This window comes from Anopheles coustani, chromosome 3 (genome assembly GCF_943734705.1).
Source record: "Anopheles coustani chromosome 3, idAnoCousDA_361_x.2, whole genome shotgun sequence".
In the NCBI taxonomy this organism is placed as follows: Eukaryota; Metazoa; Arthropoda; class Insecta; order Diptera; family Culicidae; genus Anopheles; species Anopheles coustani.
This window is the reverse complement of record NC_071288.1, coordinates 20,656,868-20,678,477: the sequence shown is the minus strand read 5'-3', so window position 1 is coordinate 20,678,477 and position 21,610 is coordinate 20,656,868. Positions and strand designations below refer to the sequence as shown.

The 21,610-nt window shown below is 45.2% G+C and overlaps 8 protein-coding genes across 8 annotated transcripts in view; 5 read left to right on the top strand and 3 right to left on the bottom strand.

Moving 5' to 3' along the window:
* Positions 1-157: 157 nt before the first annotated feature.
* On the bottom strand, positions 158-4,679 carry LOC131258712 (nucleolar protein 6). Its single transcript, XM_058260082.1, has 4 exons — positions 2,105-4,679; positions 1,400-2,028; positions 1,035-1,328; positions 158-946 (listed from the first exon to the last, which is right to left on the bottom strand). Exons 1-4 carry the CDS (start codon positions 4,599-4,601, stop codon positions 824-826), a joined length of 3,543 nt encoding a protein of 1,180 aa, XP_058116065.1. The 5' UTR covers positions 4,602-4,679; the 3' UTR covers positions 158-823.
* A 298-nt stretch (positions 4,680-4,977) lies between these two features.
* On the top strand, positions 4,978-6,351 carry LOC131258717 (zinc finger protein 32-like). The gene is made up of 2 exons (XM_058260094.1): positions 4,978-5,096; positions 5,171-6,351. The coding sequence occupies exons 1-2, from the start codon at positions 4,989-4,991 to the stop codon at positions 6,320-6,322; spliced, it is 1,260 nt and encodes a 419-aa protein (XP_058116077.1). The 5' UTR covers positions 4,978-4,988; the 3' UTR covers positions 6,323-6,351.
* A 149-nt stretch (positions 6,352-6,500) lies between these two features.
* Positions 6,501-7,303, top strand: LOC131258719 (uncharacterized). Its single transcript, XM_058260095.1, has 2 exons — positions 6,501-6,636; positions 6,699-7,303. Exons 1-2 carry the CDS (start codon positions 6,567-6,569, stop codon positions 7,178-7,180), a joined length of 552 nt encoding a protein of 183 aa, XP_058116078.1. The 5' UTR covers positions 6,501-6,566; the 3' UTR covers positions 7,181-7,303.
* A 258-nt stretch (positions 7,304-7,561) lies between these two features.
* Positions 7,562-9,011, top strand: LOC131258716 (zinc finger protein 135-like). The gene is made up of 2 exons (XM_058260093.1): positions 7,562-7,692; positions 7,755-9,011. The coding sequence occupies exons 1-2, from the start codon at positions 7,582-7,584 to the stop codon at positions 9,006-9,008; spliced, it is 1,365 nt and encodes a 454-aa protein (XP_058116076.1). The 5' UTR covers positions 7,562-7,581; the 3' UTR covers positions 9,009-9,011.
* Positions 9,012-10,519: 1,508 nt separating this feature from the next.
* Positions 10,520-13,294, top strand: LOC131272500 (putative ammonium transporter 2). The gene is made up of 4 exons (XM_058274255.1): positions 10,520-10,974; positions 11,729-12,124; positions 12,339-12,571; positions 12,630-13,294. The coding sequence occupies exons 1-4, from the start codon at positions 10,520-10,522 to the stop codon at positions 13,292-13,294; spliced, it is 1,749 nt and encodes a 582-aa protein (XP_058130238.1).
* Positions 13,295-13,990: 696 nt separating this feature from the next.
* Positions 13,991-14,783, top strand: LOC131271367 (TP53-regulated inhibitor of apoptosis 1-like). The gene is made up of 2 exons (XM_058272773.1): positions 13,991-14,255; positions 14,328-14,783. Exons 1-2 carry the CDS (start codon positions 14,109-14,111, stop codon positions 14,421-14,423), a joined length of 243 nt encoding a protein of 80 aa, XP_058128756.1. The 5' UTR covers positions 13,991-14,108; the 3' UTR covers positions 14,424-14,783.
* A 10-nt stretch (positions 14,784-14,793) lies between these two features.
* LOC131271366 (complement component 1 Q subcomponent-binding protein, mitochondrial) lies at positions 14,794-16,241 on the bottom strand. Its single transcript, XM_058272772.1, has 5 exons — positions 15,918-16,241; positions 15,637-15,787; positions 15,390-15,580; positions 15,224-15,312; positions 14,794-15,142 (listed from the first exon to the last, which is right to left on the bottom strand). Exons 1-5 carry the CDS (start codon positions 16,123-16,125, stop codon positions 14,990-14,992), a joined length of 792 nt encoding a protein of 263 aa, XP_058128755.1. The 5' UTR covers positions 16,126-16,241; the 3' UTR covers positions 14,794-14,989.
* A 3,276-nt stretch (positions 16,242-19,517) lies between these two features.
* LOC131260935 (trithorax group protein osa) overlaps positions 19,518-21,610 on the bottom strand; it is a 60,028-nt gene continuing 57,935 nt past the window's right edge. Inside the window, exons 3-8 of the mRNA XM_058262796.1 lie at positions 21,084-21,303; positions 20,740-20,996; positions 20,493-20,654; positions 20,232-20,427; positions 20,073-20,159; positions 19,518-19,981 (exon numbers count right to left, since the gene is read on the bottom strand). Of these exons, the coding sequence (XP_058118779.1) occupies positions 19,790-19,981; positions 20,073-20,159; positions 20,232-20,427; positions 20,493-20,654; positions 20,740-20,996; positions 21,084-21,303 (1,114 nt within the window). The 3' untranslated portion in view covers positions 19,518-19,789. The remainder of the gene's footprint in view (positions 19,982-20,072; positions 20,160-20,231; positions 20,428-20,492; positions 20,655-20,739; positions 20,997-21,083; positions 21,304-21,610) is intronic.

Below are 21,610 nucleotides of genomic sequence, written 5' to 3'. Positions count from 1 at the left end.
AGTTCCTTAATGCAAACGCGGGCAAGAGGGAACCGATGATGTTCTTGCAGGAAATGGAGAGGAAAGATGAGGAAAAGTGAGGTTAAAAGGAAGAAAATAGTGCTATATTTACAATTTTTCGTAAAAACTTAATAAAATTTATTTGTTGACACGTGTAAATACTTATTTGAGATAAATTGCATACATGCCAACCCATCCATATGTTTAATTCCGTTGGTGGTCATAAAGGTAGTCTTCCTGGTGCACATAAACTCACTTCGAGGAGGTGGAGTTGGTGTGTGGTTGACCATTTTCAAGATACGGTTTTTATGTGACTTTCCTTGCAAAGTTATGAATGATTACATCGGTAAGTTTTTCCATCTTTTTCTTTTTGGCTTAACGGCCATCTTGTTCATTCCTTTGTGTACGTGGATAGTCAGTCCTCTCGTACACGAGAGTGTCCGGTCTCGGTTGGCATTCGAACACAAGTTTTTCTAAATTGATTATAAACATTTTACACCTGATTTCCACTTACATGTAACAAAGAAACTATAATTCTTGCGAAACTAGTTGCGATACACAAATAGGAAGAACTGCTTCTGGCAAGAACTAAATATACATTTTGCTTCCTAGTCGTAGATGACAGGTATTTTTCTTTATATCATATTACTTTCAATGTTAAATACAACGATTTCTATTCGTAGGGCCAATGACGCTTTCTTTTTATTTATAAACTGTTTAGACTGCAAAGTAGTAAATGTCATCATATGTTATGAAATAACAGGCACTTATTTCTGCTGGTGCTGGCGTAAAAATGTGACTCGTATATTTAGTCTACCATTCTTCAACATTTCTCGACGTGCGTCACCAAACCTAGCCCGAGAAGTTTGAAATCCTGTAACAAGACGTCCACATTCAAGTCCAGCGTACCGTCGGCATTTAGCATGCGACCGTTAACGTTTGAGGTCTGAAAGGAAAATAAAGTGGGACATTAAAAATAAAGATCGGATAATAAACTGTTTTCGCAATCGGTAGTGGATTTCCTATGCTTGTACCTTAAATGGCTGTGTATCTAGTGCATCTGGACGCCACAGAACGGCAATCCGATCGCCACCGCATGGATCGTAGAAAAAGAGTGCAAACTTCCCATAGGCATCACGCAACTCCTTTAAATACAACGCAACTGGATCGAACCCGACGGGCGGTTCTTTGTTTTCCGATGGGGTACATGAGCTCATGTTTTTAACATCAGCGATACTCTTCGGGTCGCGTACTCCGCTCGGTACGATAATCTCAGTTTCCAGATGAATGATGACGTTGTAGCCTTCATAGGATGGTTCAAAGAATGTCTAAAATAGAAGGAAAAGATTACAATTGTTGACTCACTAAATAACAGCGTCAAACGAAACTTGTACACTACCTTGGCAGCCTTACGAATGGTGCTAAGATTCGACTCAATCATTTCAATTGCAGACTTCGCTAACAGTGTCACTCGGTTCAGTATTTCCATCGATGGTGCCCGCCGCCCAAAAAGGCCGTACTTTCCGGCATCGCACGGTGTAACGATCGTGAGCGGCGGGAACGTAGCGCGCCGCTCGACAAACTGCTTCTCCAACACATCCAACGTCTCACCGTCGAGCTCGCCCAGAAGATTAACCACGACCATCTCCTTGCTCCAGTCGGTCGACGCGACGTACTTGAGCCAGCGCAGGAAGCCCGCTTGTGGTTGTATCGGAGGTTGCAAGGGTTGATTGAGATAGAGCGAGGCTAGCAGAAGCTCCGTGCACTCGTCCGGCCACAAATAACGATCGATCAGCTGTGAGTACAACCACCGTTTGGCGATCGCCGCCACGGAACCGAACGAAGAGTTCGAAAGGTGCAAACCGTGCAGGATAGCGGTCAGTTTGGGTAGAATCGATGCCTGCATCTCAAGGGCGATGCTATCAACCGTGTCGCGTTGAAGGCGGGTTACCAGGTTCTCGGAAAGATACTCGCGCATGATGGTGATCTCGCGCTGGTGTATGATCACGAAGCGAAAAACGTACTTTTCTGCAAGCAACGAAACGGGATGTCCGCTAATAAATACGAAATAAATTCTAAAGTTTATCCATTTCCTTCAACTCACCATGAAGTACGTCCAGGTAGTCTTCGAATGCTTGCGCGGCTGGTAGTTCGTTAGCTGTCCTGGATGAGGAAAGGCTCTTTGCTATCTGAAGGTAGAAAGCCGTCTTCAACCGACGAATTGCGACCAGCTCTTCTGGCCACTTGCCACTCGCTTCAAGTTGAATCGTGGCGTGCACCGGCTTCCCGCAGAGGAACACCAACTGGCCGTTCACTAGGGCTGCTTGTGACGTGGGACGCGGTGGATCCGGATCGGTGTACCGAAATACGCTGTCCGTACCAAGGATCGCGTTTATCGTCAGCGGGATCTTCCTGAGATCGCGCATTCTTCTCCCGAGCTTATCGAACGCAGCAATCACTGCCAACGACCGCTCCTCGACCGTTTCGTGTACGCCCTCTTCCTCCGTGGCCGGAGGCCACGGTTGGAGCACCGTTTCAAACTGGGCTGCCAGATAGCATACCTGCTTTTCCGGGATATCAAAGTGAGAGTTCAGCAGGAACAGCACGATCGTGCGCACAATCAGTCGTTTCTGGCCGATCGGGTCATTAGCGGCGCCCCACGTACACGATTCCGTGATTGATCCATCCTTGAAACGTCTCAGCTGCGATTTACCGTTCCAAAACTTTCGGAACTCTTCGCTTGCCTCTTTGTCGATCGCTTCCGGGCCCTTGTCGACCAGGTTGAAAGCTTCCGATGCGTTTAATGAAATTCCCAGCGTGCAGGTGTCCTTTTCGCCGGCTAACGGTACGAGGTACGTGATACGCTTTCCTAGACCCTTCCGCAGCAATCGTTCCACCATCCGTGCAAACATTGTGCGCCGATCGCCTATGTAATCGAGCCGATCGGTTTCAGTCGCGAAGTAATCAATCGTTGCGGCGATGAGTCCCAGTTTTTTCAACACGACGATGTGATCGTATTGGCTGAACGCGGGATAGCTCGCTAAAAATAGCGGAACAAACGAATTGTTTTTGCGATCATCAAGGAGCCGGATCGCGAGCGCACTCTCATGGCGTACACGGCAATACAAATCGACCGGCAGGTTCGCGGTGACGTTCAGCACACCAAGTGGATCGAGAAACACAACCTCGTAGTGGTGGAAAAACTGTGGCAGCACGTCACGGTTTGCGGGGTCGAACGAAATGCCCTCCTTGTCCCAGCTGCTACCTGCCAGCTGGTGCCAGAATAGACGAATGATCTGATAATTGCTCATGTTCTTATAAATCCGCTTGTTCTGGAGTAAATGGGCGATGTAGAACGTTATCAGGCCCCCGTCGAAACCATACCGACCCTGATCAAAACCACGTTGACGGGCCCAAATTTTCAGCAAAATAATCGCCTCCCGGATGCTATCTGATTGGATTATGCCCTCGAGCAGTTCGGCATTCTTCGCCAACCGTAGATCGTACAGGATCGAGCTGTTATAATGCGGAGTCGGAAAGCGTTCGTACTCTTCCGCCGTGGTCAGATGGCCGGAGCCGATCATTGCGGGACGTACATTGTTTCGCTCGGGGAGGAACCTTTTCTTGTTGAACTTTCCGCCCTCGGGAACGGCATGCAGATGGAACTGAACCTTCCGGCCGAATTTTTCATCCGAAGGAACCATAACGAGGACCGGCTTCATGGCGTCGCCTTTAAGTGGTTCAAAGTGCACCTTCGAGATAAGTTTGTTTTGTGCCGGTTTCACCAAATACTCGGCAATGTTACAAAGGAAATGGGCCCTTTTCATGTGGTACCTTAGGTTCAGAAAGTCTTCCTTGTGGAAGCCCTTGTCCGGTATGGTCACTAACAAATCCACTATGAGGGGTTTTCCGAACGAGGTACGCAACGGTCCTCCAGCGCCACCACCGATAATACGCACGGTGCGCTGTGGAACGAAAGTAAAAATATCCTTTGGAAACACTTCCATCAGGTATTCCTTGGTGCCAAGTTCCAGCGGAAAATCGATACCGTCATAATATGTTGAGAACAATTCGCGAGGCGTGTCGTTGTTCTCCATCGTTTGGAGAAGTCCTTTGAAATGCTCCACCCAATCGAGCACGAAACGTTCTACCTTGGCCGGAACTCGCACCTCTTTCAACATCTCTTCCGTCTGCATCCGGAACAGGTTCGAGTGGTAGTAGTTTTCCGTTTCCTTGAGACGATTTATTTCCTCGACGGTTGGCGGTTTGTATTGCTCCTTAATCGCCTTCAGCCGCTTCAGGTGGGCCTCTTCGTCGGTTCGCGCCATCGCTTTCCGTTTGGCCACCTTCGACATTCGGGACGATTTGTTTTCATACGATGGATTGGGAGCGCGAATGAAAGCACCTGGTTCGAGGCCACTGTCTGGACTTTCGTTGTCATCGCGGAAAGCTTCCTCATCACCGTGGTCATCATTTTCATCTTCATCTGTTCCGTTGTCCACCATAGAGTCGTACGACTCGTTATCCGATTGAACGGGCGCTGGCTTCTTCCGCTTCAGTACCACTCCATTCCCTACGGGTTTCTTCTTTACTCGATTCATTGTCGCGTCGGGTAGTTTCTTCTCGACTGGGGAAGATTAAATTTCAAACTAACTATAAAACGACAACCTATACACCACTATTAACTTTAACACGATCGCCAACTACACGTGCCCGGCAATATTCGCACATTGCTTTTATTTTACAACGGATGACAGACAGCTCACGCATGTCGTGCTTGAAGGCAAGTGGAACGTATAGCATTTTCACTGGGGATTTGTGACAAGCGTTTGTTTACGGACTTTGTAGATCGGTTTGTATGTGAAATGTTTTGAGATGATGCTAACGCTTCGGCTATATGTTTTCTCGCAGATGGTTAAAAGTTGAAATCGTCAACTTCAGGTTGTCACGGTCAGTGATCAAAGGAGTGAACAAAAGAACAAAACAAAATGTTACCTACCTGTTTGTCGTGCCATGTGAAAAGCAATGGCATGATAGCCATTTATCAGCATCCAAATGGATTGGACGAGATGTTCCAATCAATTACTGCAATCGTGGTATGAATCTGTTTGCTTCAGGAAACATTAACTGTACGTAGTTTGTGCTCTAATATTCAACTATTACATTCTAGGTAGAACCGAACGATCACCTATGTGTTCCATGTTACGATGATCTAAAATCAGCTCATAAATTTAAGCAAAGATGCATTCAAAACAATGTGACTCGCATATCCAGACAAGCCAAGACAATAAACGATGAACACCCTACGGAGCATAATGCAAGTTGCAGCGCCGACGTGTCCACAACATGCGACGTATCTCTACCCATGCTGGAAGTGAGCAAAGCACCTAACGGCCAAAAGCCTGAAGAAGAGGTTGAGCAGGCCGTTGTTGATGACCCCCAACAAGACCAAACAAAAGATAGACCAAAGGAACATGACTTAAAGGGAGAGCATGTAGAATTTATCATCGACATAAATGTAGAACCCACTGAGGAGGAGCACTTGGAGCCGGCAGAGAAGGATGCGGATTTCGTGCTAGTGCATGTAGCCTCCGAGGAGGAGGAAAACGGAGACAGTTCAACTTCCATGCTACAGGACGAAGAGCATGAGCAAACACACAACTCGCAAAATGAAGAGCAGGAAGAGGAAACCGAACCCACAAAGCCATCTACGCGCTTACCGCGAGTACATAGTATGATGTGCGAATTTTGCTTTAAGGAGTTTGAATCGCTACCGGAAAAGATCGATCACACTGAAACGCACCGGACGGAGCAGAAACCGTTCAAATGTTTCCATAATGGTTGCAGTAGCTCCTTCAAGGACCGTGTCGGTCTACGGTCACACGTACGCATACACGCAACCGTGAAACGATTTGGATGTCGGTATTGCTTGATGCGCTTTCACACCCGTGGCAACCGAAACGCCCACGAACGGACACACAACGGTGAAAAGCCATTTGTGTGCCCCAAGTGTGGTAAAGGATTCGCAGAGGGTGGCAATCTTAAGAATCATATACGCTTCCACACCGGTGAACGACCGTATCCTTGTACGATGTGTGATAAATCGTACCGAACGCACTACTCCCGCGCGGTACACATGCGCTCGCATACGAACGAACGGCCATTCCTGTGCCATGACTGCGGGAAAGGATTCTATTCCACTGGGAAGCTGACGATCCATCAGCGAATACACACCGGCGAGAGACCATACGATTGCGATTCATGCGATGCACGCTTCATAGACCGCTGCGGGTTGCGAAGGCATAAAATTAAGGTGCACTGAAAGTCTCACCGAGGGATGAGAAACAATTTTAAGGCCGGTACTGACTTGCTACCAAGTAATCTAGACGTGTGTTTTTCTGGTTATAGTAGTTATCACAGTAGCATTGAAAATTAAGCATAATTGTTTGATGTTCGAAAGCGAAGGTACCTCAAAATTTTAAGTACAAATATTTCGGACAAACGCAGTCAAATTATTGGTAATAGGATTTTATTGAACTGAAAAACGGTAAAAATAGCAACATACCATGCCACACCAAACGATACAAATTCATTCCGAGCAACAACAACACGAAATGTTTGCAGATCCAGTCCATCGTAAGTAACGCAGTGGTGGTTATCTTGAACATGATTTACTATATTTTGTTTCGAAATTGCAGATCCCATCGTAATTGGCAACGAAACATTTGTCGTAACTCTACAGGATCAGCGGAATATTGTAGATAGAAGAAATTGGTTTTTATCTCGCATTGATTCTACTCAACTGGGAAACGGTCCGTCACAAAAGGCCAACTCTCCACTGCCTGCACCATTCGATTTGAAAACATTTGTTGCCCGATTACTTCAAGAGCTAAGCGCATCCGCGGTTCCTCCAACGGTCCCAACTTCGATTCAAAATGCGACGCTCAAAAACCGAGGGGTATATTGTTTCCATTACGATAAGCAAACCGACACCGACGATCTACCGTACTATCAAAATCGGGATCGACTGGCCCGCAAAGGACCGGTTGTAAAACACGTCCATTACTACGTAGAATGTGGCACCAAAAGTAAAGCAACCAACACGGATGAGCCTATGGAATGTGATCCTATAACGGACGATGAAGACATGAATCGTGTGTGGGATCAAAACAACATCTAACGAGCTTATCAGGAATAAAAAAGAACCTATGCAGTTTTGTGTTGTTCATTTTGTAAATAGTAAGAATTGATAGCGATAATTTGTATTATAAGATTTATCATAACCGGAGTTGCAATAAAACAAAATTACGTTAAACGGCCATTTTTGTTTTAATTTTTGCTAGCATACTAACACATTTTTTTCATCGGGGTTAGAATGAAAACTTCCGTCAAACATATTTTGTTTACATTTTTTGCAAACCAGTGAAGTATTTTTTAATTTGTTGCGTACAAACAATCCTAATCTTTGCTAGAACATTGCTTTCTCATTGCATTAAACAAATTACGATGAAATGAGTGTCATTGCGTCTCGGCTGACTAAATCGTTTGTAAAAGAGCAAATGTGAGATCGACGGAGGAAAAATGAGCCGACATCGTTGTGTTGCGTGCCACATCCAGGAGCCCGGAATGATTGCAATCTATCAGCATCCGCGGGGCGTCGATCGAATCTGGACATACGTGACCGGCATTATAGTAAGATATATAAAATCAACAAGAAACGCATAAACTACAGGGCCCGTTCTTCTTGTTTGCAGGTTAAATCAAAAGATCAGCTCTGCATACCGTGCTACGATGAGCTGCGTGTGGCACATCGTTTTAAGGAAAAGTGCATACACAATAACATTAACCGACTAGGGCTCATGAAAAAGCGACCCTCAGTTGTTCACGTTCAGCATGAACTACCGACAAGCGATGATTCCATTCCAGCCGAACCACCACCCGTCCATTCGGAGGACCTTAGAATGCCAAATGAAGTGTGCCTTGAAGTGCAGCCACAAGCTAGCAGCGAGAAGCCGACGACGGGAATGAGGATGGATGTCTTCATCAAAGCCGAACCAGTGCCCCAGGAAGAGGACCGCCAGGGGGACGAAGCCGTTCCAAGAAGACCGCAAGAAGATTGCACTCCGTTGCCGGTAACGGCGGTGGCTGGTGTGGAGCAAAACCAAAGTGGCCACGACGCGGCCCCACCAGACGAGGTGAAAATGGAAGTGGAATTGTCACTGGACGACATTGGACTGAGGGGCGAACCGTACGATAGCAGCACCGACGACGAAGATGGCGAGCGAGAGGACGATGCCAATGAGGGCAGGGGAGAGGAGAATGCATTTAACCATCCCGACACAGCAACACAACATCCATGTGGTCAGTGTGAACTGATCTTCTTTTCCCGGGCCGCCCAGAAGCAGCACCAGCAGAAGGAACACAAGAAAATACGCCGCGACATTACGAACGCCGTCAAGTACCGGCGAGTGCTGTCGGGGAAAATCAACGCACTAATGTGCCGCTACTGCTATCGGGAGTTTGGCGAACCGGACGCCAAGGCAGCACACGAGGAGACCCACCTGAACGATCCGAAACCGTTCCAATGTTCTTATGCCGACTGCAACCGGCTGTTTCAGCATCGCTCGGCACTGAACCGACACTTCTACACGCACGTCACGCCCAAGCGGTTTAAGTGTAGCGTATGCCCGAAACGATTCCACCAGCACAGCTCGATGGTGGTACACGAGCGACAGCATCGGGGCGATCGGCCGTACATCTGTCCACAGTGCGGCAAAGGTTTCACGCACGTATCGAACGTGAAGCGGCACATTCGGTTCCACAACGGGGAGAAGCCTTATCAGTGTGGCAAATGTCCAGCGCGGTTCACCACCAGCACGGATCTCCGGAGGCACATGAATAGCCGGCGGTGTATGACAGGGTCGATTAAGGCAGCAAATAGGATCACGGAGATCGACGATAGTGCCGTTTACAATGGCGACGCAAGCCTTCCTAATTGTAATATATAAGATGTTGAGAGAATACTTGGCATAGTGCATTTTTTCGTATTCCGAAATTATTAAATGTTTTTTTAATATTAAAAATGCATGATTTCAGTGTTTAAGCACGTCTTAATTTTCTAATGAAAGGAAGCAACGCCATATACCAATGGCGCAGAAATCTTGTGCTACTGTGAGTTGAATCATTTGTCTTAAATTGGTTGGAATTTTTTCATTACAATAAAATGAAAATTGTAAAACTTTCTAGAAACGCCACATAATGAGTCAAATTAATTAATTTTGTGTTCGCTGGAACTCTAATTGTTTGCACCCACTGCAGACGGATTTAAAACTTCCTAACACATAACATGAATGAAATACAACAAAATTCGAAGCAGATAATCTTTACCCATTACGATCAATTCTAACAAAATAGTTAACTTCTGCGTGTTGGTATCAGAAGCAATTATTCCCACTTCGTTTTGGTTCACCGGTGAGACACGAGGACTTTTAAGCCACACCAGCGGGAAAATTAAGCCCTTACAACGGAAATGATTCGGGTGCGAGCTGTTGGGAGAAGAAAACTCCAAACCAAACAATTGGCCAAACTATGCCGCACAAACTGTGACCACAAAAGAAACACTATAAAGACGGAAGCGGATAATGATGTCCTGCTTGTTGGCAGACCACATCTGATCCGGTTGACCGGGTAGCTGGCAAATTGTTAGAAAAGTCCATGACCATGGTCACGTCACTGTTTTCGGTCGGACCGGATCAACTGGAGATAAAGCACACACCTCCGAACCTGGGGTACTAATTGTGTGGAAAACGACAACAAATGGAAACACGCGTCGTCTCTCGTGTCGGGTGGTGAAGTAGAAAAAAAGGTTACCCCACCCCACCACGCGCAGCTTGGTCCGGGGTTTTAGATCTTCGGCAATGGAAATACAATCACTGTTGCTTGTCGAACACACGCACGCAATCCGGTTTCCGGGACTTGGTGAAAAGCTTTGCATGTCCGATGGGAGTTGTGGCGGGCGGAAATTAGCCGGTGTGGCTAATGCTTTAATGACATCTAATTTTTTAATGAATTCCACACACAAAACCTACACCGTGTCCTACAGTGAGACAGACCCGGGAAATGTCTTTACTTCGAAGGCAAACGGATGGAGCCCAGATGCAGAAAGGGAACACAGGTGGGCTATAGAACGAGGGGGAAATTGTTTTCGACATTTTGCGACACACGCCCTGGAGAGCTACCGAAGTATGCACGCGCCACCTGGTCAATCAGTCGTGGACGGACACTGATTCGCTTTACATCCCGGATGTCGGGAGATTCTATTGGTACGAGACCCTCATACGAGTTGTAGCGTCTTCTAGTAGCTCGTCAAAAAAGATCCTTTTTTTACGAGAAGTGTTTAGTTTTCCTGATGGATGTATGGAGGTGATTCTTGAAAGGAAGAAAAATTAGCAAACTGCTTAAATCCCCTTCCGAAGAGGTACACATTAAGGCCGGTATAAACATTTCATCCTGACCAACAATGGATACGGTGACCACTTCCCCGGTCCGCTCGACCACCCCCAATCCGGGTGCGTTCCAGTCACTCGCCCGCAACAATAGCTACGTCATACCGGGTGTGTACGATCTCAACGTGGAGGACACCAACTGGGTGCTGACCTCGTCGTTCATCATCTTCACCATGCAGACCGGCTTCGGGATGCTCGAGTCCGGCTGCGTCTCGGTCAAGAATGAGGTGAACATCATGATGAAGAACATCATCGACATCGTGCTCGGTGGCTTCACCTACTGGCTGTTCGGGTACGCCATGTCGTTTGGCCGGGGCGAGCTGAACAACCCGTTCGTGGCGCTCGGTGACTTTCTGATCGATCCGGACGTCAGTGATCCACTGTTCGGGCCGATCTTTGCCGCGTTCCTGTTCCAGCTGTCCTTCTCGACGACGGCCACCACGATCGTGAGCGGTGCCATGGCGGAAAGGTGAGCCAATGGGCCAAATCCGGTATCGATCCGTGCGATCATTACATCTTTAAAAAGAATCATTCGAGTAAAGGAAACAATCTAATTTTGTTCCCAATCCAAAAAGAGGGTCAGGTCGGTTAGTTCAAATCATGGTCCTACCAATAAATACAACAAGCACCACTCTCCGATACAAAGTACCAGCCGACATGGAAAACACGCGACCTTCGGAGCAAATTAGCCTTACCAACCGGATAACATACCGTTTAAATGTGGACCAGTGGTACGATGAAATCATGGTCAAAGGTTAACCGGCGTGGTGTCTGAACTCGGTAACCTCCTATCTAAAAGCACAAAATGACCACCAGGCCCAGGTCCAGGACTTCGTGTGGTTAAATAAGCAATGAGCACGGAGGAGTGAAACCGGAATGCTAAAATACTACCGGCAATCAATTTTAAATGACCCGCCAATGTGAGCACCTTTGTTGAGGGTCCGGTCGTGGCTGGGCCTTCAAAACAACCGATTAGGATCACTCTGAGCGGCACGCAGCCGATGGTCTTTAAATGTGCTTAACCATGGGGTTCCGGAGAAAGTGAATGTGCTTTTAAAGCTTTGCTAAACAGTGCATGCTCAGATCAGTTAGAATCTTTAATGGCACATTAAATTTCTTTCTTCTTCGGTTTCCAAGGAAACCTAAAGCGCTTGTAGCCTTTTCCACCTTGCGAATGCTTGCAGCAGTAAGAAAACTCAATCAACCTTCTTTTCACCCCGCAGGTGCAATTTTAAAGCGTACTGCATCTTCTCCTTCTTCAACACGATCGTGTACTGCATTCCGGCCGGTTGGGTCTGGGGAGAGCACGGTTTCCTCAAGAATTTGGGCGTGGTGGACATAGCCGGAAGCGGACCGGTGCACCTGATCGGTGGTGCGTCAGCTTTCGCGTCCGCCGCCATCCTCGGGCCCCGGTTGGGCCGGTACGCAAAGGGAACGGATCCGCTTCCGTTGGGCAATCCCGTTAATGCCTGCATGGGACTGTTCGTGTTGTGGTGGGGCTGGCTTGCGTTCAACTCGGGCAGCACTTACGGGGTAAGTGGAGCCAAGTGGGAGTACGCAGCGCGTGCCGCAGTGATGACCATGATGGGGTCGTTCGGTGGTGGAAGTTTCAGCATCATGTAAGTAAAACCCTCTGTTCTTTAATAATCTCGTTCAATGTGTAGACCAATTCAGAGTGTGATTTTAAAGGTAAGGGAGATGCCACTGTGAGCGTATACATAACACTTTCCAGTGTATTCGACTTAAACGTATTCCTTATATTTATATCATGAAGCATGCGATCCGCCTTTATCCGTAAAAAAAAAGTTTTTTGTACCCTTTTTTTTTTAAAAGCTACTCAATGTACAACAACGACGGTCGAATGGATGTAGTTGATTTGATTAACGGAATCCTGGCCTCATTGGTATCTGTTACGGCCGGATGTTATCTGTACCACGCATGGGAAGCGATCCTCATCGGAGCGATCGGATCGGCCCTGTGCTGCTTCGGGATGCCACTGTTCGACCGGATGGGTGTGGACGATCCGGTGGGTGCGAGTTCCGTGCACGGCATAGCAGGCATTTGGGGTGAGTAGGAAGCTGTCCACTCAGAAAAATGTTGCAGTAAATCATTTTCATCGTACAGGTGTCTTGGCGGTGGGACTGTTCGCAGATAATCCACTCCGCATGGAGACGACCAGTGGCCGCTCGGGATTGTTCAAGGGCGGCGGTTGGTACATGCTGGGCGTACAATCCCTGTCCGCCCTTTGCCTTTGCTGCTGGGGCGTTTCGATAACGTTTCTGCTGCTGTGGCTCATCAACAAAATTGTCCCGATCCGGATGGACCCGAACGAAGAGCTGCTCGGTGCGGACCTGATGGAGCATCGCATCCGGCACACACAGATCGGTATCTCGCGCGCCCTCTCGGCACTGGCTCCGATACAGCTCGATCTGGACGACGTGATCGATGCGCCACCGATCGGCCGCAATCCGGGCCACGAGCGATGTGTGGACGAGATCGAGGCGGCCTCCCAGAAGCTGCACCAGTGGCGGGCGGCTATGGACAAACTTTCCGACCGAGATCAACAGCCCGCGAAGGAGTCTAAGGAGGCTAGCGGATCGCGACGCCGCACGAAAGGGTTTGGCAGCAAAAGCCATACGAACAATGGCACGGACAACGTTGGCTACGACGGTGGAAGATCCGTGACGGTGAAGGTGGGTGGCAGAGGAGAGGCACACCAGCTGTCCATTATTGGCGGCGATATGGGTGCGGAAAGGACAAACGATCGGAATTTTGCGTGGATTGATTGATGCCGCCGAAATTTGATCCATTGTACTCGATCAATTGCAATATGTTTTGTTAATCAATAAAATGTTGTATAGAGTTGTTTACGTAGGGCACAGGTGCCAATTAATTTACTAAACATTAATTGAAGAGAAGTATCTAAACTTACCGAGTTGTTTCAGAATTCGCGATGCTCGTTTGATCATTGGTATAGTTGCCACAATACAACACCAGATTAATTCTGCATTTGTCACCTTTCTTTGCTTCCACTTCGATACTATTCATTCATTGACCGATCCCCACACTGCACCTAGCCATAATTCGCATTGATCACCAAAATGGCTTCTGAAAAACACAACAACTCACACGGCACGCTTCGATGTTGCAAAAAGCAAGCCTAGGAATCCTTTTCCTAGGAATGATTCAATAACTGAAAAAAAACGATTGCCCGGAAAACGAAACGAGAAGTGTATCATCCCTCGAAAAAGGACATATAAAGTAAGCTAAGCAATGCACTTGCACTAATATTGCGCCACCACGACCGTACCTTCCGCGCACCGTTCTGATTCAAAACTGCTCCACCATAAGCTTAGTTTAATCGGTCAACCCGACGTACTAAACATCGCTCCACCCTTGTCATGCCGAACAGAGATAGGTAGCGTGGTAACACGAAACGGAAGAAACTGCACGCACATGTGAGCGAATGTTTTGGTCGAGATCGTGTTTGTCGTAAAAGTGTGATAAATAAATTGGTCGTCTTATACGAAGGATATTCTAATCCACACATTCTGATCCCTAACGGTGGATAACGCTAACGCGACTAACGGACTTTGGTCAGCAATGAACAGTATCGGGGAGAACTGTACGCAACTGAAAAAGGATTACGATGCCTGCTTTAACAACTGGTTCTCGGATCGATTTCTTAAAGGCGACATGGACGATTCGGCGTGTGCTCCGCTGTTCAAAGTTTATCAGCAATGCGTGAAGGTGTGTTTCTAATCAGTAGAGATAGGTGATAAATGGCGGTTGTGTTGAACAATTTTCATTTGATTATTTCAGGATGCAATGAAACAGCACCACATCGAGTTCAAGGAGATTGAAAACGACTACATTGGTACAAAGCGGGAGGAAAAGAAACCACCGAAGGATAGCTGAGAACGTTCTTGTCCATGCCCGGACGAATTATGATGTTCGCTGTGCTGCTGCTGCTAGTCTAATTTAAGGAACAAGTGAAGTTCAACTATTAGTTAATTTTTAACCGTAATCTACTAAAGATTGTGATGCTAGTGAGGAGGATAGGACAAAGTATTGGCGGGGTTAAGTATAGACTATTTTCTTTCTTCATTCCTAGGATTGTGTTAGTTTAGAAGGAGTGAAGCCACTGCCGGTTTGTTGCCCTTTCTGTCCAGTCCTACAATCGACGGTCCAAAAGTTTTGTGTAGGGTGGATTGTGTTTGTTGTAAAATAAACGTGATATAGTCAACAATTGCGTTTAGGTTGACGCACGAAAAACGTTTTAAATTGATTGTATCGTTTTATTTTGTGACGATATTCTATTAAACTATGACACTGAGTAATATGATGTTTCCATGCTCTACAAGGTTTTTACGGGATGATCGGGCTGGCGATAACAAAAATGCAAAAAGGGATAACGCCCCTGTAACACGGCGTTGAATATGGGCTCATCGATGCGACAAATAAGATTGATGCTTAGTGGAACACTACTTCTGCTCAACGGTGAACTTTGAGATGGCCTCGAGCAGCTCCACGTACTTGGCGTGTTCGTACGTGCTGGCAAAGTCGGACATCTTTTCGGCAAACTCATTGCTAACGCCCTTCTCTTCCAGGAAGTTCATGAGGAGATCATAGAGATACTGAAAGGCGAATGGGGGAAATTACATTAATGAATATGAGCCTGAAACAGTTTAACGTCCATGAAAAGAAGCGATTCTTACCCCATCCAGCACGTCTCCGGCAACGGCGTACACTTTGTCGTTCCATTCACCCTGGTAGATGGTCACTTCGTCGATGCCAAACACATCATCTTAACGAGGAAAATGAAAAGATACATTATTAATTCAAAGTCATTTGAACAAAGTAAAAAGTCAGTAGAAAACTTACTGTATTCTCCTTCCTGTGCCTCTCCTGGCAAATAGGAGCACGTGAACGAGAGTGTGGTTCCTCCACGCGTAATATCGACCTCAAACTGTGGACGGCTTTTCATGGCGGAAAACTCCGGCTTGTTTTCGGTGGCATCGGCCTCATCCCCATCCATGTCGACCGTATGATTCACGTTGAACGAAATGACAACCCTTGAAGATGACAACGTAAATGAGGTGGATAAAGTTATGTTTTCGATGGAGCTTACTTTTCACGCTCCGAAGATTTCGTCAGCTCCACATCAGCCTTATTGCAGGTGATCTTAAACCCATTCAACGAGGTCGGAATGTTGGTGGTCGGGCTTGCCTTTTTCTCGGCAACGATTTCTTCCGCCAGGAATTCCACAAGCTCCCGCTCCCCTGCAAAGCAACGATGCGTTGGTATTAGTTTGAAGTTACCCCAGCATAACGATTACATAAGATACTATGCCGATTGTCTACCGGCTTTTCTCTGGAGAATACTTAGTGGAAATGTAGTAGCCATAATTACCTTTGGTGTGAATCTGCCGGCTAGCGATGGAGAAAACGCCGTTCTGGTTAATGCCGGTACCCGGCATCACTGATAACGGTCTGACGGCACATGTTGCAATACCGTTCGCCGATTGAGTAACGACACCGGCATTCCACTTTGCAGTCTGATTGGCGGTCGAGAAGCTTTTACCGATTGCAGAACGAAGGAAACGAATGTTGCGAATCATTTTGATTTTGTTTTGCTTTAGAATGTTCTTTTAAGCGTTAAAGTGAAGAAACTTTTCCTTCTTTGCCTGTTATTTACACACCACAACACGATTGGGTTTTGTGAATTCGAGCACGCCTTTCTACTGAACTGTCAAATTATTTTTAAGCTGTCAAATATCTGCTGCATCCCAGTGAAAAAGCTACATGTAATTGATAGGACCATCCCGGTGTTTTAAAAAAATGTTTTTATGGTAAAATGTTACAGATTTTTAAAATAAAAATTTAAAAGTGCAAGTGGTCATCACGCTTAAAATGGAACTCATTATATTAATAAGGATTTTTGCTGTTTTATTATATTTACTTGAATAAATTCCAGTGTATCGTGGTTTTATTTTTACCTGTTCTTGTAATCGCTCTGTTTTCCCGCATGTTTTTACCCCGTTCTGAATAGAATAACTTTAGTTGGCTCGCCCTACTAGTAATAGTGCTAGTAATAATCTTCTTGCTTCCTTCTGTTGCCCAATATTTCGTTTCTTTTATTCGCCCAATATTTCGTACTTTTGGTTGATTATTTTTCTTTTTTAATAATTGTGCTTCCGATGGACAAACGTCCTTCATTCAACCGTTGATTGTGTCGCTTTCATTCGTCTTCCGGTTTTCGATTATACTATCGTGAACATTCCGATACATTCCACTAAAAAACACCCAATAATATCACGCAGTCGTATGCCTTTTTGCTTCTACTTCGCAAAGCCATTCTTCTCGGTTCAGAATCCTATTCCACGCTTGTTTGTAAGGTAATTATGGTTTTATGCTTATTTTCTTTTTCTTCTGACTACAAATGAAGCTAAACGAAGGGGGAAAACGAAGTGGGACCTACGGCCAGTGGCAGCGGATCATGCTAAAGGCTGACGATCATTCATTCATCATTCGCTGTTTTCTGTTTAGTTGTTGTGCAAGTTACTGTTCTGCTTAGTGTTGATTTGTTGCATCTGTATTTTGGTGATCGTTGGCACACGCATTGTGCACGCTGCGGAATAAAGATGTAATTGGAGAAAATTTCGCGGCCTAAAAGGTATGCTTCTTGAATGCATGCTGATTTCATACCATTGTGAACGTTTACTCTTGTTCCAAACACTATTATTAGGCTATACATGTAACTGCTTGTGTAAGTTGAGCTTTGAACTATCGGTTGTATGAATTTGTAATGGGGTTTACATTATGACACTATTTTTCTTTTAATGATTTTATTTGATATTCGTTTCATGTACTATTTTAGTTTTCCTTCTCACACATCGCATTTGATTGGTTGGTATTCATTTCCACTCTCGCACATGGATGGCTGTCTACTGCAACGATTAGTTCAAATATCGCTCTATTAATCGCATGGATAAAATCTATTCTGAAATCATGCCAATTTATAATGGTAGGCGCTACACTGTGTAATGATATTTTATCGTTTGCCTCTTAAACTTCCAGGAAAAGTGATTTACCGCAAACAATAGCAATGCCATCGACAGAATCGATTTAAGTTTGAGTTTCGGTTTGAGGATTCTACAATTTTGCATTCAAATGTTATACCATGATATAAATATTCATATTTATTTTTGTTTTCGTTAGTTTGAGAGGAAATTTTATGCCACGCTGTAGCGCTATCTTGAATGATTTTATTCGCTTTGAGCTTTTTCTTTCTTTTTAGCACTAGACCACCTGGTTTCTGTTTTCTTTTACTTGGAATGGTAACAAGGCTGTAGGATGATATTCGTCTTGTGTTTTCTTCTCATCTTCGATCTACATTTTCCTGCTTCCGCAGACGACTACCAGCATTAACGTTTAATATTTTCACTTCAGATCACTTGTCCACGCATATTCACATCTCAGTGGTACCTTTCCTCACACGTGTACCACCCGGTACGCTCAATCTAGTACTCCAACTCAATTATATCGATATTTTGCTTCGAATCTTATCGAACTATTTACAATTTAAAAAAAACATGATGACTCTACATACACACACACACACACCACAAACACGCACTTGGAGGAGAGGAATTTATAATAGAAGAATAGGAAATTGATCCGTTCACCTAACTGCTAATCCCGTTTTCATAAATAAAATGCTGCGCAAAAGTATCGTTTCTAGTTTTCCGCGCCAGTATGCCCCAAAAATGGGATTGTATGATTTTGTAGGGCCGAAAGCGAAGATTGCTTGGATTGAACTTTGCTGTGCTATGCTAGCTTAAATTTAGCAGCAAGCCGGTTTAGTAATGGTAGTTTCAACGTGTCCAAATAGCTAACATTGGGCGGATTAAAACATTAGATAAACAAGTGATACGAACGAAACGCTAACTATGGTTACTAATAAAAAATAATAATAAAACAATCCTTTACGCAAACGATGTGCGTTGCGTAATCATCTATGACTTATTGTTTAAAATTCATATGCACATTGCAGAGCACAAGTAAACAAAACAAATCTAATTTTCTTGCTTAAAAAGCCGATGACTTCTTCTAACTGCGCGCGATGGTTTTTCTCTATCTTCGTCACATTCAGTCATTCAATGGAATAAATTTTTTAACACAATAAAAACAAAACGATACATAATTTAACCAACGATTGTTGTTTTTTTTACACCCCGTTTTCTCCTTCTTTTTATGGGCTTGCATTTTGTTTCCTTTTTTATCTTTTTCTGGGTTAAATACTATCAGTGTTACTTACGGAAATGATAATCGTGAAGCGTTTCTATTTGCCTGCTTCTATTCACCATCGCCGATTGGCTTCTGAAACACGAAATACCTTCAATTTCACGCCGAGGATTGATGGGTTCGCGCAAGTTAAATGTAACCTGTTTCCCAATGCCTTTCAGCTTAATTTTACTCTACGCGAATTAGCTTCTTCCTCACCAGTTTACTTACGCATTCCGCACAACTTCTTTCGTTTCATTGTGCGTTGTGGTGACCTTTCGTTTTCACTCGGGCATGAAAATGTGACTGGTTTGTGCCGACTTATCGACCGAATGGGTATACGATTACTAGGATTTCTGTTTAAGTCATATACAATTGTTTGATGATAATAAATTACAAATATGAATATCATATCGATAATTATTGTTGCTGCTCTCCGTAGGGCGCGTGCCCCTACCGAGAATGCTACGCGTGTTCCTTTCCCGTGATCTATGAAATCCTTTGATGGGCCAATCCTTCGCCGTCCAGCATTTGACCAACAGTGGCACCCGATAAATGTGACATATTGGTTGGTTAGTTTGTAAGACCGAGGAGCAACGCAAGGAGTTTTATGGTGGATCCTTTCAACGCAAAGCATTCACCGAGAGGTCGGGCCTGAGCGAAAAGTATGCTCAAAAAACGCTTTATCGAGTTGCTAAAAAGAAAACAATTTAACTATTTTGTTCCAAGATATTCAAGTCAAATCATCAAAAACTGGTGTTGTACTTTCAAAGTTACTGTGCGTGCGCAAAACTCTCCTAAATAGAAGAAATTTTGAACTTAACCTTAATGCTTCAAATATCCATACTATCTGGCGCCGTAAACCTTGTGCAACGGTTCCCTATGAGAAGCTTATTTTCTCAACACATCGAAAAGGATTCTTTTATAACGGTGAAGCGCTACTGGAAACTTGTCCTAGCTCTGCTGTGCGTCAATGGAGAAACATTTCCGCTTTCCGCTCTACGTGACGTAGGTGTTGGCAGTTTCACGTTTGCAGTTGTACAACCGACGCTTCAGCTCAGCAAATGTGGGTCGCTTCTCGGGGACGAGATCCCACGCTTGGCGCATCATTTCGTAGATTTCTGGCGGACAGCCCTCGGGTGCCTCCATTTTGTAGCCGCTCCCGACGTGCTTCACTACATCGGCCAGGGGCTGGAGAAAAATAGTAACAAAACGTTATCAATTGAACACTTTCAATACTCGTACACTGCCGAGAGGATTTTATCGGATCGAAAGTTCTTACAATTCTCGGATATGGTACGCGTCCGAATGAATAGATTTCCCATAGCAATATCCCGAAGCTCCACATGTCAGTTTTGTTGGAGAATTTCTATAAAAATAAAAACGGTGTTAAACCAATCCTCCACAACGACCACCACAAGCCAGCCCATTATGTACTTACGCCTTCCTTGAGTGCTTCCGGGGCTGTCCACTTGATCGGAAGCTTGCTGGTGTCACCGGTGTAGCGTTCGTCCCGCGCGAGCCCAAAGTCAGACACTTTGGCAACGCAGTCCTCCGAGATGAGCACATTCCGGGCGGCCAAATCTCGGTGGATGACTTTTTTGGTTTCTAAATACTCCATCCCACAGCATGTATCACTGAGGAGAGAAATGTTGCGTCGTGAAAACATTTGAAACATTTTCTTTTTGTGGTGGCTACTTACTAAGCAAAATTGATCTGATCTTTTCGCGTAATGTGTTGTCGACCACGGGACCGTAGATAATCGACGAGCGACCCTTTGCTCATGTACTCCGTCACCAAGTAGATGTACTTATCGTGAAACACCAACCCAATAAACTTGACGAGATTTTCATGCTCCAGTGTGCTGGAGAATGGGCACATAAAGAAAACAGTAGATCATATAGGATCTCACTACCATAAGAAAATTCACCCCGATTCCGATAACTTACGTCATTACTCCCGCTTCGGCAAGGAACTTATTCGACGCTCGTCCGGCATCCTTTAGCACTTTCACGGCCACCTTTTCGCCCTTCAGTATACCGAGCATTACGTCACCGAACTCGCCCTTGCCGATGTTTTCCTTCAGCTGCAGGTCCTCCATCTTGATCTCCCATCCATTGTCCTGGAAATCTTTCACACAAAACTCCTCCTTCGGCAGGGCGTTCATCAGCTTCGTGCAAAGTCCATCCGAGTCGAGGGTATAGTGCTGTTATTTATATGAAAAAGAAAAGAAAGCTCGATTGATTTAAATACCTTCTCTATGCGAGAAAATCTCCCCCGCCATAGGACTTACCTCCACCAGCTGGCCTAGATTGTCAAAGTACTCGTCGTCGTCGATAGTAAGCTTGTTGTCCACGTACTTGATGCGGTAGTGCTCGACCTTTTCGTTAAAGCAAACGCACAGCGTGTAGTCCCCGGGGAAGTTGGTGGACTCCCGCACCAGAAACAGACCATCGTCTCGTGGTTTCAGCAACGATTCTGCCTCTTCCCGTTTTATTCGTCCATGGAACCAACTGTAAGGGAACGGCAAACGCGTAGATTTAGTTAGTTATCTTTAAAAATTGAAATAGTAAATATCTCTCGCGCACATTCAATGCAAAATGATTTTTTCTCTATCGTCAATAGTTTTTTCAACAATAACCACTACTGGACTTTTTATGAAAATATAACTGGACTTTTTATGAAAGCTATTAACATTTTAAAACTTTTAATCATATTACTTACTGAGAAAAGAAAATGCGAGATTTTGCCAATCCGCGGTGCAAAAAGTGCTGTTATGTCGGAAGGACCTCATTTACTATTTTATTATTTACTAATCTA